Genomic DNA, 22469 nt, shown 5'->3' on the forward strand with positions numbered 1-22469 from the left:
AGTGCAAAGACTAATGAAGCTAATCTGTTTGTCCTGGTCACACAAACACTGCTTCACACGCTGCTGTTCCAACAAGGAAACAAAAGTTAAAGAGGCCCAATTTCTGCTTCCACATTTCACTCTCAGACCTAATGAAGCTGTAGAGTCTGAGAGGTGAAGCAGTCCACGATCCTCCGGTTCAGTCCTTGTTTAACATAAACTGGCCTCGGTGCCGCTCCTCACTCACCCTCTCCCCTCAGTGTTTGGAGCTTTGTCTGAAATCAGTGGAAATGTACACCAATGCCAGAAAATGACTGATGGCCTTTACCTTAGAGATGCTTGCTTCAGCTGTGATACGGGAGTGTGTATATATGCTGTCACAGAAATAAATCATCTTTAATTTCATGATAGTTTCGTTTTAGTGGAGAGAGAAAGCGAGCAGCTGAACATGTAAATGATTTAGAGGAAGTGTGGGAGGAAGTGTGGGAGGAAGTGCCGTGGTCAGAGGAAACCAACAGTGGCATCAGCTCGTCTGGCGGAAGACCAATGCTGAGCATGACCCCGAGAACATCTTCCCCAACACCGGAGCGTGAAGGTGGACTCGCTGTGCTTTGGGACTGTTTTTCTGCTGGTACAGAACGATTTCACCACGTTGAAGGTCCGATGGGGTCATGCACCATTAAAATCGTGGTCGAGGAACTCCTCTCATTCAGAAGATGGCTCATGGATCAGACTTCCAGCATGACAGTGATCCAAAACACCGCCAAGGTAACAACAGAGTGGCTGAAGAAGCACATGGAGGTCGTGGAGTGGCCTCCTCAGTCTACAGACGGCAACCCTGCAGAAAACGTGTGAGGGAGCTGAAGCTTCGAGTTGCCAAGCAGCAACCAAGGAAGCTAAAGGTTTATTTAGAGTTTGTGTAGAGAGGAGTGGCCCAAACCCTCCTGTGGTCTGAGCAAACCTGGTGACCAACTACAAGAAACATTTCACCGCGCGTTCTACCAAGCACAAAGTCACATTTTGTTTTGGGATCAAATAATAATTTCAACTTTTATTAAATCAATGCTTTGGCTTCACGTTCTCTCCCCGCTGAAGTGAAACTACCATAAATATGGAGCTTTTTTCTCATAACAGTGATGCTTTATATATTTTAGCATTCATGAAATGTCTGAAGCGTTTCCTCTGTCGTGTCACTGCAGGGTGTGAAAGTGTTTTTGAATTTAAAGAGGGAGAAAGAAAAGAACAAACACACACCGACACACATTCACCATCTGTGTTATTTATACCTGGAACATATTGGATTTAACGTTTATTGTGACCAATCGAAGGACTTTTGTGCAGTTTTTACTTTCTCTCTTTTTCTTTTTTTACTTTGTAGTTGAAAAAAAAAATTCAGCAAACGGAAGTGACACTTCCGGCTCGTTGGAAAAACAGCTGCAGTCGAAGCCACAGTGACTCAGTGCTGCCTGTCTCTCTCACACACTCTGCTTCTCAGTTTTGCTCTTTCTGCTGCTGCCGAGTGTGTGCAGCTCGGTGTGTGTGTGTGTGTGTGTGTGTGTGTGTAAGCCCCGTGGGACTTCCTATGGTTTCAGTTTCTCTGTCTTGTGACGGTGCTCATTAAAGAGCTTCAGGTTTTCTTCCTCTTCGTCTCTCATCTTCTGTCTGATGCTGTCTGTGCTTCTCACATCTGCACACACAGACTGTCTTTTACAGCTTCGTGTGAATTCCGTCCCCGGTGGTGGCAGCGTACCCGTGAAGTTAATGTCAACAAGAACCTGTTCAACCTGCGCGCAGTGAGGAAAGTTCACTATCACCTTATGATGAGATTAGATCAACTTTAACACTATTCTGTCTTCAGGTAACACTGAAATCGAGCTTGTCTCCTTCTGCTGAGAAGGGAACTGAAGAGGAAATTAAACCGTGCCAACACTGTTTGATAAACAGTTTTTTCTTACTGTTCATATTCTTGTTTCTGAACACAGATAATAACGGTTCTAGACTTTTGGAGTTTCAGCGTTAATGAGGTGTTTGTAGATTTATGGGTCGTGTTTTTGGAGCTTTGCTCTTTTTGCCCCAGTTTGTGTGACTGCTCACTTCCGTCAGTGTCTGCAGTGGAGGTTGAACGTGTGGTGATAGCCCAACCCATAGAGCCACAATGCCCACAGTGACAGAGGAAATGGTACAAAACAAAACAGCTCTTCTTCTTCTTCCTTTGTTTGAATGTTTCATATTTGAACTAGAGCTGGACCGATCCGATATTACGTATCGGTATCGGTCCGATACTGACCTAAATTACTGGATCGGATATTGGAGAGAAATAAAAAATGTAATTGATCCATTAAATATCAAACAAACACCTCACAAAACTTGTGACACAGTGTAACTCAGCTCATAACCGTAGCACGTCGCAGCAGTGTGGTCACGTGATAGAGCGGCTGTGTGTATTTGTAGCCTCAAACCAGCATTTCATCCCTGAGGAAGTTATCCCAGAGAGAAGTAAAGCAAGTGTGTAAGTTCATCTCTGAATGTTTTTAAAGCATTCCCACGTTAAGCTTAACAGCCGATATATGGAGCTACTGCCCCTCTCTCTCTCTCTCTCCTGCTGCTACTTCAATCTTGAAACTGATCAGTGATCAGCTGATCGTCTCTCTTCTTTGTTTTTGGCCCACTTTGCACCAGAAAGAGGAAACCAGCGGCTGAACAACAGCAGCACGTTTAAGCTTGATCAGCTGTTGTTAGAATGTATTTAATATTACTTTCTACACCAGGATCTTTTTCTACAGCTGACGGCTGGTAAATGTGCAGGGGCGGATCTAGCAAAGTGTAGCCAGGGGGGCCGATAGGGCATGAACAGGGAAAAGGGGGCACAGAGACATACTTTTCTTTCTTATTCTCATTTAAAATGTCGAGCTTTTAATAAATAATTATCTGACTCTTACACCCAAAGTTTTCATCTGATGTAAAATGTATAGAAGTTCATTACTGTATATAGTGACTGTTAAGTCTAATATACCCTAGTAAGCTATAGTACTTTTTCCTTTGGGAACCATCTGTGCAGTCTGCAGTTCTGTTGAAGAAAGATGTTGATTTAATTTTAATCTATTTAATTATTCTTGAAAAATTATTTATTTCTGTGCATTTTTTCACACTGCATCAAATTAAAGTTGATTACATCGATTAAGCATCATGAGGTGGAGGGTGGGGGGGGGGGGTTCCCTATTATTTTTTGCTGGGAGTTTGCAACCCTATTAGTTAGTTTGCTTAATATTTCTGCTAAGTTCTCTTTAAAACACCAGAATAGGGAGGATGGAGCAGGTTTAAGTTTATTAGATTGATCAGTTTTGCTGAACTATGAATTATTTTGGGTGCAGTGTGTTTTTTACACACAGGTATAACAGAATAGCTTTAGTGTTGATGTTTATTTAAACTTGAGTATGAACTTATACAAAATGCAGCAAGATATTAAAAAAACAGTTTTATTGATTAAAAACACACTATATCGGATTCATATTGGTATCGGCCGATATCCAAATTTATGGTATCGGTATCGGACATAAAGATGTGGTATCGTGCCATCTCTAGTTTGAACCAGTGTTAATAATGTCATAACAGGAAGCTAAAATGAACCGAAGTTGAGTTAATCTAGTAAAAGTCCCGACAGCCTGCAGGTGCTGCGTCAGAGTGGTCACGAGCAGAGATTAAAGTGATGTTTCTGCAGCTCAGTTAGATGCTGAACTGCTGTGACTGAAACTTTATGTCTGCACCTGAATGCATCACAGGGATGAGAAGGAAAAACTGTGTAAGTGTGATGTTATTATTTTCATATTATATACAAGAGTCCATGAACCTGCCCAGCAGATTTAGTTGTTCTGGAAAGTTCCGGGTGGTTTAACCGCAGGTAATGAAGGAGAACTGGAAACCGTGGAAACCTTCATTTAGTCTTAAAGTCTATAAGTCTAAAGATGTGCGACTCATTGTGTGTCTCTTTGTGCTTCAGTGCAACCTAAGCTCAGCTGTTATCACTGGAACTACAACAGAAGATTGTAATGTCTTTTTCAGACATCGTAACGAGAACATATCGTACGACGTCTGCAGGTTGTGTGTCTACACTCATCTAGTGTGTGATTCTGTAGAGAGGGCAGTGGGCAGCTGTGGGTTGTTTTTAAAGCCAGAGACACTGGAGCAGGTTGAATCCAGGGATATACAGTCACAGCTGGTGTCATGAGCTGAAGGCCGACTGACACACCTTATAAAGGCTCCAGTCTGGGATCTTCAGCTGCTATGCTGATTCCCAAAAAAAGTAATTATGTAGTAGTTAGGCACAATTTGGCTCAGTCAGCCCTGACAGGTGCAATTACCACAGCTCTGTGCTCGTGTGTGTGTGTGTGTGTGGGGTGGGGGGGTCTTGATTTGAAACAGTTCATTGATTTGTCCTGATTGACTTGCTGTCAGTTTTATCTTTTCTGAAAATGGGCTGCAGCCAAGTGCTGATTCATCTGCAGGGAGCCTTTAATGCTGCGCCGGTGGAAGCTGGAGTTGGATTCTTGACTCTGGAAAAATGAAGATGTACGAGTAACCCTGAGATAATATTTCCTGTGCTAATCACAGTGTATCTGCTTGCCCTCCAGTTTGTGAGGATTTGTACTCTAGGTGGAAAACTCTACCAGAATGTGAACGTTTGCTCACTAATACGTCTGCTAATTAGCTTGAAACTGTCTCTTTTTTAATCTTTGCTGTGTTGCACTCATCACTCTGGTTCTTCCTTCCTGCAGTCAGTCGATCGAGACTGTCAAAGTGTGCAGGACAGGATGTGCGCTGTTCCATTTCCTGTGCATTTAACTGGAACATGTTCTTTATCTGTGGGGGGTATTTTTGCCACTGTGCATCTTTTCCACAGCATTTGATATTTTATAACAAAACTTATTTAAATGAAACAAGTCTTAGAAATCCTGCTGCTCGTGTCAAATGCAACACACGTTTTCAGGGTTTCTGAAAGTTTTGATGATAATGATCGATTTCTCCAAAGACTTGTGGAAACCCTTTAGTCTTCCTAGGAAACAGGTGGTCTGCCCTCCCAGAATCTCATTGCATCTCACCCTTTGATGTTTTTAATGACCTCTACAGCAGAAAACGAACGTTTTTATCTCAATATTACATTTCCTCTTTCATGACACCAGATCTTTTTTTCACCTCAGTTAACAGAAGTCACAGAAACAGACTTTTTAATGCATTTATGATGCAATTATCTGACAATGATGTGACTTGCGGAGTAGTTAACTCTGCTAACAGCTCACTGAAAAGCCTTTGCTTCAGTTTTAATGAGTGAAATTTTGGTATTTTATTAGTCTGTTAAATGAGCACCAAGCAGACGTTACCTACGTCTCCAAGGATGCAGCGTGCCAAACAAGCTAGCTAGCACCTACACCTACCTGTAGCTCCACCCTCTCATACAGGTAATGTCACTTTTGGCTGCAGAAAAACAACATCTATGCTCGGATATTATTTGAATGTTTTTGTGTCTTATGCCGCCCCCCTGCACCCGGGCCCTCTCCTGTTTCAACAAGCATTAATGTAGTGTTAGAGTTTCACTTTATCGGACACATTAGTGCTATAATTGGTTAATTTTAATATGCTCCTCTAATTATATATATAATCCCTTTTCTTCCCTGTGGTACTGAAAGCAGTATTGAGTGTTTTCCTCAGTATCACAAGAAGAACAATGTTTTTCCAGCTTTGAGTGGTTCTACTGAGGCGGAGGAAAAGTTCATGTTTGGATGATTCCCAATCACAGCTCCTCTCCTCAGTGGTGAACCTGTTGTTGGGGCACCAGTCTCACATCTTCATGCATGAGAGACGTCTCGTTTTTATTGTAGGGCAAGGATTCATTTCTGTACTCCTGGCAAAGAATAAATACTGCTACTGGAGCTGATTCTTTACACTTTGTTTGGAGCCATCGTTTCTTTTATTTTGGGGTAAATGGTTCTCTGGACTTTCTGAACGTCTTTCAGTGCTTTCACTCACTTCACTTCAGTTCTTGTACCTGAGCAGTTTCAGAGGGATTTTTATGTTTGCTAACGTTGATCTATGAATCACTCAAGAATAAAAAAGCACCTAACTTACGCAATGACCCTGCTCTGTGTAAATAATCATTTTAAAATTTGATGTTCAAGCACTTTGTTATTAACGTCTATTAAAAAAGGGGGTTGTTTAGTTGACTCTATAAAACCTGCCACAGATAACAGTCTAACTGGTATATAATAGTATTTCTGCACCAATAATGTCACGGTCTGGCTGGCAGACCGTGGGGATGTGGGGAAAGGAGGACCCAAAACGCAGACTCTGCGATGCAAACAGTGCTCTTTATTCACAGTGAAAAACTGTAAACACAATAACTCCCCGTTGCTCCCTTGAACCCCGTGTGCGTGCTTCCCTCCGACGTCTGTGCTCGTGTTCGTGCTCCCCGCTGTTGTGTTTCCGCACACCCCGTGCGTGCTGCCTTTCTGGACCACTCTTCCTCCTGCAGGGAAACCATAGAGGCAGCCGTCAACACTAACCCTCGGCGGGCATATACGAACAACACAGACATATGCTGACACACTAACTTGGTACGATAACTCAATGATCCCGCGCCGGTGGGAGCTCCAACACTCTCCTAAGTAGCTCCCCCGACGAGCCCTGATCACCAACAGGTGTGGCAGGAACTTCAGGTGTGGCCAGTCCTTCGCAGGGCCACGCCTATCAGGCCTGCAGGTGGCTGTGCTCCATCCTCCAGCCACACCCGCAGACATACACACGTATACACCCACACCCTGCCTATACATACGAGTGGGACACAGACTAACACAGCATTGTGGAGAAAGCACACATCACCAAATAATAATAATACTAACAACAATAACAACAGTCAAAACTGGTCACGGACCCCCGAGTCCTCCAGAGCCGGGTCCATGACAGTACCCCCCCTCAAAGGGTCGGCTCCCGACGACCCAAAAACACAAACCAAAAACAGCACAACCAACCCAGGGCGGGCGGCGGGAGGTCCAGGACGGAGGGCAGAACCAAAACAAGCAAAAACCCCCAAAGAAAACAACCCCCCCATGGTCACAGTCCCAGAGTCCGACCGCGCATCCCGCAGCGGAGCAACAAAAAGAAAAAATGCCACAAAACAGTCTCAGGCGGCCCATCAACATAACAAAAGAGTTCAGGGGGCCTACCTCGAGTCCAATGGTGGCGACATTGCAGCTCCGGCGGGCAGCCACGGGTCCGGCAACAGCAGAAAAACGGTTCTGGGGGCCTGCCACTGCCACGGCGGCACTGCTGCCCCTCCGGTGGCGAGCCCCGGGCCCAGTAGCGGCGGCGCTGCTCCCCAGGCGGCCCGCCCAGGATCCAGAGGCGGTAGCGGCGCTGCTGCTCCTCCGGCGGCCTGCCCCGGGTCCGAAGGCGGCGGCGCTGCTCCCCAGGCGGCCTGCCCGGGATCCAGTGACGGTAGCAGCGCTGCGACTCCTCCGGCGGCCTGCCCCGGGTCCGACGGCGGCGGCGCTGCTCCCCAGGCAGCCTGCCACGGGTCCGGTGGCGGCGCTGCTCCTCCGGTGAGCAACAGTGAGGTGTGGCACACGGTTCATGACGCGCTGGTCGCTGACGTGGATGCAGAGGACGTGGATGGCGTGGAGGCCGCGCCAGACGTGGAGGTCCCTCCGGTTCGTTGACCTCCGGCTCCGGCTGAGCGGGTCCCTCCTCGGCTGCTGGCAGCGAGAGCTCCACCTCGGCGGCTGGCAGCGAGAGCTCCACCTCGGCGGCTGGCAGCGAGAGCTCCTCCTCGGCTGGCAGCGCCGGTTGTTCCTTCCGCTCGCAGAGCTCCTCTGCTGGTGGTTCGCTGAGCTGCTCCTGCTCGCTGAGCTCCGGCTCGGGAAGATCGAGCTCCTCCCGCTCGCTGGGCTCCTGCTCCGCCACGCTGAGCCGCTCCTCCGGCTCGCCGGGCTCCTGCTCCGGCTCGCAGGGCTCCTGCTCCGCCACGCTGAGCCGCTCCTCCAGCTCGCCGGGCTCCTGCTCCGGCTCGCAGGGCTCCACAGCTGGCGGTGTGGGCTCCTCCCGCTCTCCGAGCACCCTGAGCACCTCCGGCTGCGCTACAGCTACTGACGGTCGATCTGGAGGTGAAGATGGTGATGCGGTGTCTGCAGGTGGGGAAGGTGAAGGTAGAGTAGGTGATGCAGATGGCGAAGCCGAGAGTGCTGCGGTCGCTGCAGTCTGATGGGACTCTGGTGGAGAAGTAGCTGCAGAGGGAGAAGGTGATGATGGTGCGGTCGCTGCTCCCGGTGGACTGGCCAACGATGCAGGGACAGACAGGTGAAATGATGGCAGAGGTGGTCCAGCAGGCATATCGACCTCCAACTGGGGATGAAGGTGAGAGGCTGACCGGACTGAAGACTCAGTCACCAGCTGGGCAGCAGACTCCGTTACTAGCTGGGCAGCGGACTGAGTTGAGGGTGATATGGCTATTATGAAGGGTGGAGAGGATGAGAATGTTACAGCTGGCTCAACAAATTCCAGAGGCAACTGAGGCCTCCAGTTCGGCCTCTGGGGAAGCCCTGGGGAGAACCTCTGTCTCCATATGGCCAGACTGAGCCAAAAAGTCATTTGGGTCTGTATGCTCGGAACTCCCCAGCTCCCAGCTTACAGTCTCAGAGGGAACATTTTCTGAGTCTTTGGAGGTACAACAAACAGTTTCTATTTTCGTGTTTACAGGAAGGGAATTTATAACACCGGCAGAGTCCATTTTACTCACTGTGGCGTCCAGAGCCGCTGGTCCTGAGTCTTCGACCAGCACAGGAGTGAGTGTGGCTGTGGTTGAACGCTGCTTGCGAGGACGCCTTCTCCTCCGTGAAGGCGGGGCCGCGTGCATGGAAATCCGCTGTTCATCTGTGTTTTGATCGTCAATGACAGGGTTTATTATTGAAACAATATAGTCTGGTTTACTCACTGCGGTAATGAGCGCTGTCGGTCCGTTGCCAGCTGACCGGGCTGAAACCGCAGGAGTGGGTTGAGGCGTAATGGAATGGCGGTGGAGAGTGCGGCATGCCTTCTGTAATGGCGGATCAAACGATTGTGCCGCGAGCATCGACGGGAAAGCCCTCCACCGACGCATGAAAAACCAAGCGGCTAGAGTCTCTAGGAGAGCAGCCGAACTGTCCGTGCTCGGGCCACCCAAGCCAAATAATTCAAAACTCGAGCTCTCCCTTAAACTAGTGATCAATTGCCTAAGTTTGTTAATGTCCAAAATGTTCATGGTGAGGGTAGTGGATGTGAGGTAATTGTCAAGGAACACTACCTGTAGGTGTCTCCTGTGTGGGTCTGCAGCCTGGATTACGCTCCGGCAGTAATCCCATAGCTGCGCGAGCGATCTCTCCTCCGTGGCAACTCCTGAGTTTGCTGGGTCCATGGTGGTTGGCGGGATCATTCTGTCACGGTCTGGCTGGCAGACCGTGGGGATGTGGGGAAAGGAGGACCCAAAACGCAGACTCTGCGATGCAAACAGTGCTCTTTATTCACAGTGAAAAACTGTAAACACAATAACTCCCCGTTGCTCCCTTGAACCCCGTGTGCATGCTTCCCTCCGACGTCTGTGCTCGTGTTCGTGCTCCCCGCTGTTGTGTTTCCGCACACCCCGTGCGTGCTGCCTTTCTGGACCACTCTTCCTCCTGCAGGGAAACCATAGAGGCAGCCGTCAACACTAACCCTCGGCGGGCATATACGAACAACACAGACATATGCTGACACACTAACTTGGTACGATAACTCAATGATCCCGCGCCGGTGGGAGCTCCAACACTCTCCTAAGTAGCTCCCCCGACGAGCCCTGATCACCAACAGGTGTGGCAGGAACTTCAGGTGTGGCCAGTCCTTCGCAGGGCCACGCCTATCAGGCCTGCAGGTGGCTGTGCTCCATCCTCCAGCCACACCCGCAGACATACACACGTATACACCCACACCCTGCCTATACATACGAGTGGGACACAGACTAACACAGCATTGTGGAGAAAGCACACATCACCAAATAATAATAATACTAACAACAATAACAACAGTCAAAACTGGTCACGGACCCCCGAGTCCTCCAGAGCCGGGTCCGTGACAAATAAGGTGATTCTCAAAGAGCTTCAGTATTAGTAAATCTCAATATGCTGTGTAGTGTATTCTTAAAAAAGTTAAGTGAGCTGGACACGTGAAGGACAAAACATAATCAACCCCTCAGCAGATGGACAGTATCTGAAAGTCGTATCTTTAAAAAAATAAGAAAACAAAAGCAGCAAAGATGTGACACAGGACCCGAGTTCATCCTCCTTCAGTTGTTCTTCAGTTGTTGAGAGGCCTCAGTGAACAGTAGGAGGCAGAAAAGGCGCAGAGACGCCCAATTATACAAGAACCCGGTTGAATCAGTAGCAACAGGTGGTAACGAGTGATGAGTGGGTACGTATGGAGGAGGTGATCTGTCAAACACAGTGGAGGCTCTGTTGTTGTTAGAAGAGGCCTCATTACAGAAAGCACTGAAAAGTACCCTCAGCTATTGAGCCACCACATCAGATCGTTTCATTATCAGCGTGACGACGATCCCAATCATACTGCCAGCGTAGGAAAGACTCAAGACTTTTGCACAGCACTGCATTTTCTGGATAATTATTTCATTGCACCTGACTTTACATGACCTAATCACACCGTGGTGTGATGCACACCTGTTGGCCAGCTGTGCGGGGCTGATGTGTTCATGCAGCTACAGGAGGAACACATTCAGACTGGGTTTGTTCCTTTTCTACCAGAACTTTTAAAGAAGTTTGGCTTTTTGAACTTCTCAGCTCCGCACTCTCCAACAGAAATATTACACCTTCTTGAAAACTTGTTACAGTTAATTAGAGTAATTTAATGTTACACACAGTTAGATGTAGAAGGTGAAAAAAGAAGTCTTTGATCAAAATTGCTTCAAATTGGGGTGCCATTACCCCAAACAGTGGACCTTTCCTTACTTTTCCTGCATTTGCATGAGAAATGTTTCCTGCCACAGCCCGACACCTGAAAGCAAACTTTTCACTCACCACCCACGAGCTGAGACTCATCGTGGTAACAGGAAGTCACTGTGGCAGAATGCTGCTGAGGGCTCAGAGCTTTCAAGAAATCTTTACGCCATAATGAAGACAAATTGATTGTAGTAGCTTGGTCTCGATGTTATAATGAATTCAATTACAAAATTCTTTGGAGAATATTTGATGCTGACCGGAGAATCACCTCTGAGCTGTATTTCAGACCTTTGTTTCTCACTCAGCTTCTCACGGCTGAAATGGGCAACTGTTCATGAGCTCGCCTGTCCCGGTTTAGATTTATGTTGACTCTGATGAGGTGCATTAATCTACTGCAAGCTTGTGACTCAGGTTCATCCAGCCAGTTAATTTCTGCGCCCCGTAGCTGGAGACGTTCCTTCCAGAGGCTCGGCAACGATAAAAAACAGATCATTCATTTGACACTTAATGAGATTTCTACATCACAAATAACTATCTGGCCTAATACTGCTGAATGTATCTGAACCTGTTTTAGATTTACAGCACTGCAGCTTGTTTCTGCACACTGTGCACATGACCGTGTTTCTCTACTTATTTGTGACCTTTGTTTTTCCAGCCGCTCTCTTTATGCTGAGCTCGCGTGTTCACCACTCCAGCAGGAGTGACCACTGCAGGAAAACCAGGAGCTGAGAAGCTTCATTTGTGCAAATTGGAGCTTAGTGCCTTGCTCAAGGTCTAATGAAAACAAATGAGTTACGTGAGTATCGGTGATCGACGACCGGGACCTCGCCTGTTGGTCAATTACATCTCGTTAAGCCTGGAGCATGTTGGTGTTATGAAAGCTGATGGCACATTAAAGGCTTGGATTTGATTAGTCATAAGTCAGATCTGATTAACACATGTTTATTCTCTTTTCTGACTCTAACAGTGACCAGAAATTACGTGTTTGTAACTAATGGAGGTCCCCCTGCTGGTCATTAGGAGTAATGCAGGTTAAATATCCGCTTTGGCTTTTCTTTCGAGAGATAACTTATCTGTAATATTCCATAATTCAAAGATAATTATGTAAAGTGAAAAAGTCCTGGATATTTAAAGTGTGAATATTAATGAATAAATTTAAGTAGTTAACAATCACTCTGTGATTTTGTGACATTACTGGGCTGCATGCTAACAACCTGCTCCGCTTTAATGTCCCCGACAGAAACTGGACGAGGCGGTTTTCCACAGTCTCGTTATTTCTCAGCGACTCTTTAACAATCTGCAGAGCACCTGGTCTTTTCTAAGTAAACAGTTTTTGTTACATAAGTAGGTAGATACTGCATCATTGTTTCCAGGTGACTATGATGATCCAGATGATGGGAAACAGGAAGGCACAGACGTTTTGTAAAAACCACGTTTACTGTTGTACTTGCTGAACTTTCCAGGCAGATGACCATGTGGAATCTGAACTCAGCTGAACGCTGAGTTTCTCTCACGAGCTTTTCCTCAGTGTGTAGTGATGAAATTGACTTTGCTCGGAAGTTAACGTTGACCTTTGACTTCCCGGCACGTAGGTTAGCTCTACTGTAGACAAACCCATCAGAGAAAGCGTTCAGGTGGGCTAGCTCACCTTTGACACAGCAGATATTGGCAACGCAGCTCTTCTGCTCTTGCCTCGGGCGTCTTGCTAAGTGCTGGACTTGCTTTGCTACTTCTCCACCTAAATAAGCTTCACACTGCTAAAGAATCACAGACATGCTGTATTTTAAAGCCAGAAATGTTGCACATGCGCTTCAGATAAGCTTCATCAAACAGTCGGTGGCTGTGGGCTCATGGACTCGGTGTGATAAGGAGTTTTGGGTGCTTCCTGAGACGGGCTGGATGTCTGGGCTTGGTTGCAGCATCCTGCTCTGTTGTCAGTGTGGCTGTCTGATTGAAACATGAGACTTTATTCTTTCAAATCTTCATGCAGTCTCTCTGCTGCAGCTCTGCTGATCGCTGTCTTGTCTAAATCCATGCGAGCAGTAGCCGCACACACACTGTGTAAACATAATGGAAGGGAAACATGAACCGTGACTCATTCATTACACAGTGAATGTAACTGAACCTGTAACCTGACAGTTACGCTGCCTTGTTGTGGACATGGTATCAGGCTGAGCTTGGACCCAGCTCTGGGCCCTGCTTTCACTCATGAATATGTAATATCAGTAAAGAGAAACAGACTCATTATAATATTGTTTACACTGAGCTGACTCGGGTCATGTCCTCTGTTCACCGGTCTCGACACTTCCTGTCTCAGCTGTGCTGCAGACCTGCGACGCTTTGACTTCTCGACCTGGAACACTTAAAGGTCTTTTTATGATCTGGTTGAAGAAACCATCAATGAAGCTTTTTTTGTTTTTTGCTACTGTCTGTTTGCCGCTCTTCTTGCCCTCCTTCCCAAACGGCATCTGTACACTGCAGCACAGTGAGCTGCAGGACAGGTGACGCATGCTGTCTATTTATTTTTATTTAAATACCAAGAAAACCCAACAGTCTTTGTTAATGACTAAAACTCACTCTTCTCTCCTAATTCATGACAACTTTGTTCAGTGATTATATCAGGAAGTAAACAGCTACAGGGACACAGCTGGCTCACAGCTGGATTGTGACAGTGAAAGAAAATAATTCTTAATTACAGAATCAGTTTAAAACCGAATCTTTGCTGACTCATTACATATATTTAGAGACATGTTTGTAGTTTGTTTTGCAGTGGACGAGCAACCCAATTCCTTTTTTTAATAATGTATCATCATCACCATCATCATCAGGGATGAACTAATTCCTTGATGCAAACAGTCTCAGGGTAACATACAAAATTTGGTTATATGAGTAAAATCCCAGCAGATGAGCCAGTCTCAGTCTCAGTACCGGATCCCAGCATCTTATCCTCCTCTCGACTGTCAGTCAGCTACGCTCGTCTTCGGGCTGACGCTCGGCTCTGTTCTGAGGCAAAGCGTGAACAGCAGACAACATTTCAGTTACAATATGATCAAAACATATAAAACTGCAACTTTCTGTGTGGAAACAATCAAAGTTGTATCTCAGGATTATTAAAGATATAGAAAACTGATGCTCTGCACAGACTGTTCCTGTAAGGAGACTTCCTCATGTTTCTTCTGTTTGCTCTTTTTCATCCCGGTTGGTGTCACACTGGGTTGACCTTTGACCTTTGCTCTTTTCTCCTCCCTCCATTGTTGACTTTTGTTAGCTTTGTGCTTTTTCAACCAGTGTTTACTTTTGTTTCTTTGCCTTTAAACAAAGTTAAAACGAGCTTTAGTTTTACATTTCAAAATAAAAGTTCATTGTTTTACTAACATTTCTATATGACATCGATCTCAAACGTGGCTTTATTCACATTATTATTGCACTTTCTGCCATGTATATGAAAACACCAAATTATAGACACATCTTTAGAAAACGAAAGGTTTCTAATACCCTTTCCTTCATTTGTACTTAGTGGCTGCTCATGTGAGCCTGTGGCAGGTACCACTGTGTGGCAGGCAGAGGTCGGACTCAAACACAAAGGGATCAACTAAAAAAGACGAAACATGAAACTCTAAAACTACAAACTGGGAGCTATAAGCTACAAACAACTAATAATTAACAACCAGAACATTAAGAGGGAAACATGGCACAAAAGGAAGCACACAGCAAACAGGGACGACACAACCACGAGCAGAGAGTGAGGACTTGAACGAGGGGCAGCAGGTGAGAACACAGGAGGAACAAATCAACACATAAGGAGAAAGGGGAAGCAAAGCAATGCACTACTAAAATAAAACAGGAAACACAAAACGGAGACTGAGCGACAGAGACCACGACGAGCAGGACACGACCAAATAAACAAGTAACAAAGAACCAGAAATACACACGACGAAGCTCGAAAGCACATGGAAGCTAAACAAATATAGATCATAGAGGTAAACAGAATGGACAAAAACACCATCACAGACACAGGATGGCCTCTAACGAAGTCATTAATGTTACAGTTTTGCAAAATACCCAAAAACAATGATATTCTTCATTTTTGCTGCTGTAGTAAAAACAGGTGTCAGTCCGCTTCAATGGAGCTGTGACGATAACGGTCTGTGTGCTTCCTTTGCAGTTTGTGCTGTGAAACCAAACAGTGTTTCCTTTGTGTGATAACAAATGTCAGTCGCTTGTGTTGTTACACTCATTGCTCAGAGTGTGTTGGCCCCGCCCTCTTTTCTCTCTGCGTGTCTCTTTACCTCCATTTTTTTGTTTGTATTCTCACATTATCCAGTTTGCTTTTATCCTGTTTGCTGCTTCTCGTGTGATTAGTGTGTGCACAGTAGTTATTAAGTGAAAATATAGATGTGCATTGCAATTACAGCATAATAAAACAGAGTAGTGCTGATGATTAGTGCTGGAGGAGAATCAGTGCAGCGCACTCACAGAGAATAAGAAATAAAAGAAAACAAATGCCAAGGGGGGCATTAGGAAATCAAGCAGAGAAAAACACAGCATTGGTATTCGCAGCAGACTCACTTGTGTACTTTCATCCTTTAATACGCGTCTGCCACTTTTTTTCCCAGTTCTTCTTCTTCTTCTTTGTCTTTTGTCCTCTTTCTGCCATCTGTCCAGGCACTAGTCTTTTCCCAGACGTGCTATTAAAAGAGAGGTAGTTCTTTCACCTGCTGCCCCCAAGCACTGCTTTGCCCTTCTGTTTCATTTCCTGTGCTGACTAAGAAGAATCCGCCTCTTCCATCTTTTAATTCTGTTCAAATCCTTCATCTTTAGACGATTCTGTGTTTAGTTCGGTCTTTTCAAGCTGTATCGTTTCATTTAATGCCAAATCTGGCAAACTAAAAATAACACCAAAATAGTTCATTCCAAACTAGAAAATATCTGTTTATTTACTTTGTGTTATAGAGTTAAAACAGCACTTTATAAAAACTGTAGTCTTCTCAGGTCAGCCCAAGACTGCTGAAGGTTCTTCATTTGTCAAACTGTTGTTGGCTGAATATGATATGATTAAGTTTTTGTCCTTTTATTAGTGACTTGAACCGATCAGAAACAATTTGCTCTTTCACTTCAGTTCAACATGAATCAGAAACAATGGGAGACTTCAAAGAAACGAACAGGAAGCTGATGCAACCTGAGCCTCTGTCTCAAATCGTGTTAATGATGTCGCCGTCAGTGCTCACACATGCACCGCGTGCTTTCAGCACTTGACACACGTATTGGACAACAACAGCTGATGACTTTTGAAAAATGAAGAAGTTGGATGCTGCAGTGTGACCCTGAGGTTTGTCAGAGGCTGCGGTTCATGTCAGGAAGCTTTGTTTATTCAGGAAGAGATGGTGGTTTGGCTGCTTCACCACAGCAACTCTGCACACTGACTAATCTTTCTTTCCCAGTGCATTAAAATGTGTCGTGAACCGGTCCTTAGGCATGCCGGATGAATCGCTCGGTATCACGGTAAAACTTGTGGCCACAACACCAACATGAAGCGAGACCATGTGCATCACAGCAGCTTGTACAAAAGCGTTTGGTGCAGTAAAACTGGACCAAAGAGAGGATTCACTGTGTTCAGTTTCTGCTTCGTCCATCTGAAGTAAGTCTTTCCTCCAGCTGCTTTTATTTGTCTAAATCATGAGCAAAAACAAACAGGTCAAAAGTCTTTAAGCCTCCAAAATGATAGTTTGGACCAGAAGACTATAGCACATTGATACAGACAAAACTTTCAGATGTTTGTGTGGTGCAGACAGCAACCCAAAAACGACTTTCAGTTTCTGTCTCACCACACAAACCTGATGCCAGGCTCACAGCTCGTCTTTCCAGAGCCGCGGAGTAATTGTGTGTTTTATGTGTCACTGCTTTCATCTGAAGTCACGCTGAACAGCGGCTCCGAGACTCGGCTGGAAGACCGAGGAGGAGGCTTAAATTCCTACACTGTAGAGACTTGTAAGAAGTGATACCTTAGTTAGTTCCTGTCAGCGATGAATGAAATGACTGCTGAAGAATGCCCTTGCCCTCCTCCAAACACACTTAATACACCTCTTGAGACATGTTATAACCCGAAAGAAATATTCTCCTTTACATCTGCAGGATAAGTAATTGGGTGCCACGGGCATCAGCGACACACGTTAGATCTCACGTATAGAGACGCAGCAGCACTGAGCCAACTATGTGTCAGATTTGTGCTCATGCTTGAAATCAATGCTCGTGTTTCTCCCTGGGAGTAAAATGGTTATTCTACTTAATCCACTGTTAGGGCGAAGCATCGAGGCTCTGTTTTTATAATCGGTATGCATCATGGCTGCGCTTTTGTATGTCAGTGTGTACTGATAAGCTTTATTTGTTCAAGGAAAACATGCTGGGCAAGTATGACCCTGTCTCTGGTCCCTGCTTGCTTCATTTGTTTCCACATTTTAAACCTTAAACCGAATGACCCTCCAGGGTTCCTGATGGGTTTTACGTCTGCTTGAATCCTGTTGCTAGTAGGAAGAAATTAAAAGCCACTCATCAGTGAATATCCTTGAGCCATTTGTAACTTTTTCTGCCAGTTGGTACCGGGCAGGTAGCGCACGGTGGATTTATGGTGCTTGAACCTTTGAGTCTAAAACATTTAATAAATGCACCACAAAACTGAGCAAATATAAAGAGGCCATTCCACAGAGCTGCACAGATGGTGGTAATTACATGTGATGAAGCCACCGTGAGCGATCCCCGTCACAGTACACATTCAGAATGACACAGGGGGCATGTCAGTATTTTTAATTAAGCTTTTAACCGTAGAAGGGAGAGCCTCTGTGTCCCAGAGGCAAAGGATGCTTCTGCATTTAATCTTTTTGGATGACACTCCGTATTTCTCCTAATGCTAAAACATGGAAACACAAAATCAAAGTTTAACACAGCACCATACGGCCATCTGTAGCCTGGTTTCAATTAAAGGGAAAACCTGAACCTCTGACCCTTACACTGATGTCACCTGGTGGCCTCTTATGATGTGAGGGCATGGTGCTTTCTCCACTTTGATGAAAGGCTCACTGCTAATTAATAGAAAGCTTCTTTGAGCAGAGGCACTTGTGTCCTGATGACAGCGGCCTCCTCTATCCAGAGCACACCGAGCTCGGTGAACAGCCTGATGAGACGAATGTGAATCGTATGCTTGGAGCGTCACAGTCACCTCATCTCAACCCAGCTGAAAACCTTTTTATGAGTTTTTCCACTGATGCTTTAGATCTCCAGCACTATCCTCAAAACATCAAATCATGGGAAATACACTATAATGCACCTACACATTACACCTACAGGAGACCCGTGCCATGAAGCTCCTGGTGCACAGTGATTCAGCTGATATCAATGCCAGATGGTGTTTGGAGACTTTTAAACACCTTCCTCTGTTGCTTTAAATGATCTGCTTGTTTGTAGCTGCTGTTTTTCCTGAATTCTTCCAATTTGTAATAATTCCACTTACAGTTGATGGTGAAATATCTTGCTGTTAAACGTGTATGCAGAGATGTTAGCGGCTGCTAATAGCAAGCTAGTGTGGTGGGCGTGGTATTCATCGCCGTGGGGCAGACATTTGGATTCATCTACTTGCTTCGTTTACGCTGCATTGACGGTTGGTTCAGGGGTGTGTTGGCATTAAGATGCAGGTGCAGTCACCTGTTCGTTTACCTGGTATTGATCAGTGCTGGCCAGGGTGAGCTCGAGGCGACAGAGTTCGGTTGGCTGTAGGTTGAGCAGTTTCTATCTGTACATGAGCACACGCCTGTTAAAACTGCAGTGCAGGGATATGGAAATAAAGAGGAGCTAACAGTCTCTGAAGTCCCTCACAGCCTTTCTTCTGTGCATCATGTTTATTTTTTCTTACACTGGACAGTTATCATCTTCTTATAATATATTGTTGACTGTCCAATAAAATATAGAAACCTGCTGTAAGTGTATGAATGCATCATGTAAATAGTAGCTGCAGTTAATCTTACAGCAGCTGCTAACCCACAGTAACACTACTCATGAACTGTAACATGATGGGATGTCTTCATTCACATTTAGCATGGGATTTTTGTGAAGTGCAATGTCATCATTAAAAGAAGCACTTAAATTTCAAAAGTTATATACTCTGATTTTCTATGAACATCAGCCACTGGATGGAAAACAAAGTTTTAAAGAAAAAGTGTGAAACAAACTTGGATCTTGATTCTGTCAGTGGAAGGGGACATCCTTATTACATCATCTCAGGCATAGAAGCCACACCCACCTGCTGTTCAAATGCTTTGTGACCGACAGCCAATCAGTAGAAAGTTGACTTTAAAGGAGCGGCTGCTGAAAGCAAACAGAGGATGAGGGGCTGCAGAGAGGTGATGAAGCTACACATGTTCCCACTGGGAAACTCCCCAGTATAGCGACCCTCTTCCAGTGGATCTGCTGGGAGTTTTAGGTGCCATATTCAACTCCGGTTTGAAGCAGTTTGGAGGCTTCTTGAATTCAAACCCAGCACCCTTAACGATTGCAGTATTTCCCATCGAGACCCAAACTCGGGTTTCCTCAGCTCCGTGTGAAAGATAATTGGTGGACAGAAATATGTCTGTTTCCTAATTTGCTTGGCCTTTGGCTCACTGTGTGCTGCACTGGCTTTTGTAAATGAACTGCTGTTTCCTCATTAGAGTCAGGTCTGTTTTATCACCCAGTAAACTGTTGAGACAAACAACAGAGGGGGCTGTTATTTTTCATCTGCTAAAACGAAGCGCCTCGCTCCTCTAGGGTTTAATTATACTGTGTTGAACTGAATTAGAATTAATGAAACACTTTGTAATACTTTGGGACAGAAGCTGCACATCAAACTGTCCTACTTTTACCAGTGCAGATTTATCACGTATGTGCTGTAGGCTGCCGTGGAAGTTTGGGATCCTGTTTAGAGTCTCAGTCACATGTTAGGCAGAAGGCTAAATGTTTTTGTGGTCCACCATCATGGCGGGAAACCTTCCTCTGCTGATTTAGCTTTTCAAAGTTCAGAGTTTTCCTGTTTTCAAAGTCTTTTCTAAATTCCTGTTTTCTTCTTGTGATTTTAAGCTGAAGCGGGATTTATGTGTAAGACTCCAGCCATAGCCGACATCGTGATCCTGGTAGACGGTTCCTGGAGTATCGGGCGGATCAACTTCAGGCTGGTCAGGACCTTCCTGGAGAACCTGGTCAAGGCGTTTTCAGTGGAGATTGACAAGACTAGGATTGGTGAGAAGATTTCAGTCCCTTTGGAGGATGGAGTCTGAGCCAGACTGGAATCTGTTATTAAGTTACTGTTAAATATTACTACCTAATTGTAGTTTAAATTCCACTCTTACTTTTGCACGCAGGTCTGGCTCAGTACAGTGGAGACCCCAGGATCGAGTGGCATCTGAACGCTCACACCACTAAAGAGTCTGTAATCGATGCTGTGAAGAATCTGCCATATAAAGGAGGAAACACACTGACAGGTGCGAAACCCCAGCCTCCCACTGGTTATTATGGTCTGCTCTCCCCATCAGAGTGAACAGATAATGCTCAGAGGTGCACTTGGACCAAAGCCTGTCCTTTTGCCCGAGCTTATTAAACTGAGGGGAGCTCATTTTGGATTAGTCTTCAGGTGTTGGTGACCTTGCCGCATTCGGCTGATAAGAGCTGAGTGTGAATCAGAAGGTCGGCTAGCTTTCTAAAGTTTCAGCATCACTTTTAACGGACAGTAGAAGGAAATAAATAAAGCCATTCACCAATATTCAGGACAAGATTGGTAAAGCAGGAATGCAGCACATGCTGTTATTTGAATAATAGTTATAAAATTAGTCTTTTTGTGTTTGTTACTTAAACCAGCAGGAGAAACATTTCATAGAAGTATGACTTCATCCTGGAATTCATCAGGATGTTCTTGGACTAAACAACCATCAACTCTACCAACAGGCACTTTCATTTGTTTCGTGTTGTTCTGGGAAGAGGGGAAACAGAAAATTAAAGAATCTAAAAACTGAATTATACAAAAATGAATCCACGTGGAAAGCATCACTAATGAAGCAGAGGGTCCCGGCTGTCCACAAGATTCAAGACGAAAGAATAATCAGCATTAAGCTGAGTTTCTAGTAGCTGTCCAAAAGCTGCCTGAGGTAAACTTTCAGTCCCAGAGCAGATCTTATTGGTTATATTAATGAAAGGCCAAGATTCGTGAACATCAGGCATATTAAAACATACGGTACTTTGTTATCGATACCTGAGCACGTGTACGTCCACACAGGCTGACTCAGGGTTCAGCATCTCGCCCATGTGTTACTGCGCCACACTGACAGGAGGAGCCAGGATTGGATGGAGATGACCTGCTCGGGCTTAGTGAACATCACAAAACAGTCAATATCATTAAATGCAAACTGACTGGACTTGAGTGGGCGTCTTCCTCGTGCACAAACTTTAGTTATGGAGTTGTGAGCAAAGACTGATGCATTTCCATCACCATCCAGATGATGTGCAGTTACATTTCTAAATTATGAGTTTGACCCTAGAAATCTCTGGAAGGTTTCATGTGTGGCTGCCCTCCGGTCACGTTGTAAATACTATTGTTTTGCTCATAAATTAAAAAACCAAAAAATTATGACAGCTTTGTTTTATCTGACAGAATATTCACAAATAGGAACATTCAGTCTCAGTTTGGGCCTAAAAATCTCCCCCACTCATCTGACACTTGTAGACTGAAATTGTAATATAGTCTTATGGAGGCGTCCTGATAGCTCACTGTGAAGCCTTCACTTTATCTGTTATTCTGATTGGAGAGTACAAACAGGATCGGAAAAGAAAAACCGTTTCACCCCAGGGATTTATCACAGACGTCCACCCTCCCCGACCCTCCTTGTGGTTTTGTTTTTGTTGATAGGGAATCATTGCAGGGTCTTTACCGTGAAGTATGGATCACCTTGAGACAGGCTGTTGTAATTTGACCCTCTTTAAATAAAATTGAACTTCTTGTGTTGCTAATGAAACTGATCTATCGCTCGAGGGAGCAGCAGGACTTTAACAGTCTGTTAGAAGTTGAAGAAGACGTCTGTAATGTCGTTAATGGACACAGCTGAACTCAGCTGCTCATTATGTTATCAAGCTCATTAGACAAAAACCTTGTTGAGCTAATAAGGCGCTCTATAACAATCATTTTCAAGTCTTTGATTGCAACTCTTGAGGCTACGTCTCGGCTCAGAGGCATTTATCTGTCCTCGCTACACCTCAGTGGGAAACTTTAAGTACACTCAAACTGTCAGCCAGGACGTAACTGTTGCTTTAAAAGTGCAGACGATAAACGGCTCGAATCTCCCGCACTTTATCCAACTCATGATAGATTTAATATGCATGCAGAAGTATGTTATAGTAAAAGTAAACCATGTTTTTATGGTTTTCCTACATTTAATGTTTTTGACTCGTCAGCTTTGCTCCACGCAGCAGGAA

At 45.1% G+C, this 22469-nt stretch overlaps 1 protein-coding gene across 2 annotated transcripts in view; it reads left to right on the forward strand.

Annotated features, from left to right (window-relative positions):
- Positions 1-22469, forward strand: part of col14a1b (collagen, type XIV, alpha 1b) — a 175906-nt gene that overhangs the window by 43855 nt on the left and 109582 nt on the right. For both annotated transcript variants that reach the window (XM_082520442.1, XM_082520443.1), the window contains exons 7-8: positions 20088-20246; positions 20369-20488. In XM_082520442.1, coding sequence (XP_082376568.1) covers positions 20088-20246; positions 20369-20488 — 279 coding nt within the window. The remainder of the gene's footprint in view (positions 1-20087; positions 20247-20368; positions 20489-22469) is intronic.

The sequence above is a fragment of the Aulonocara stuartgranti genome (genome assembly GCF_965226115.1).
Source record: "Aulonocara stuartgranti genome assembly, chromosome: 22".
In the NCBI taxonomy this organism is placed as follows: domain Eukaryota; kingdom Metazoa; phylum Chordata; class Actinopteri; order Cichliformes; family Cichlidae; genus Aulonocara; species Aulonocara stuartgranti.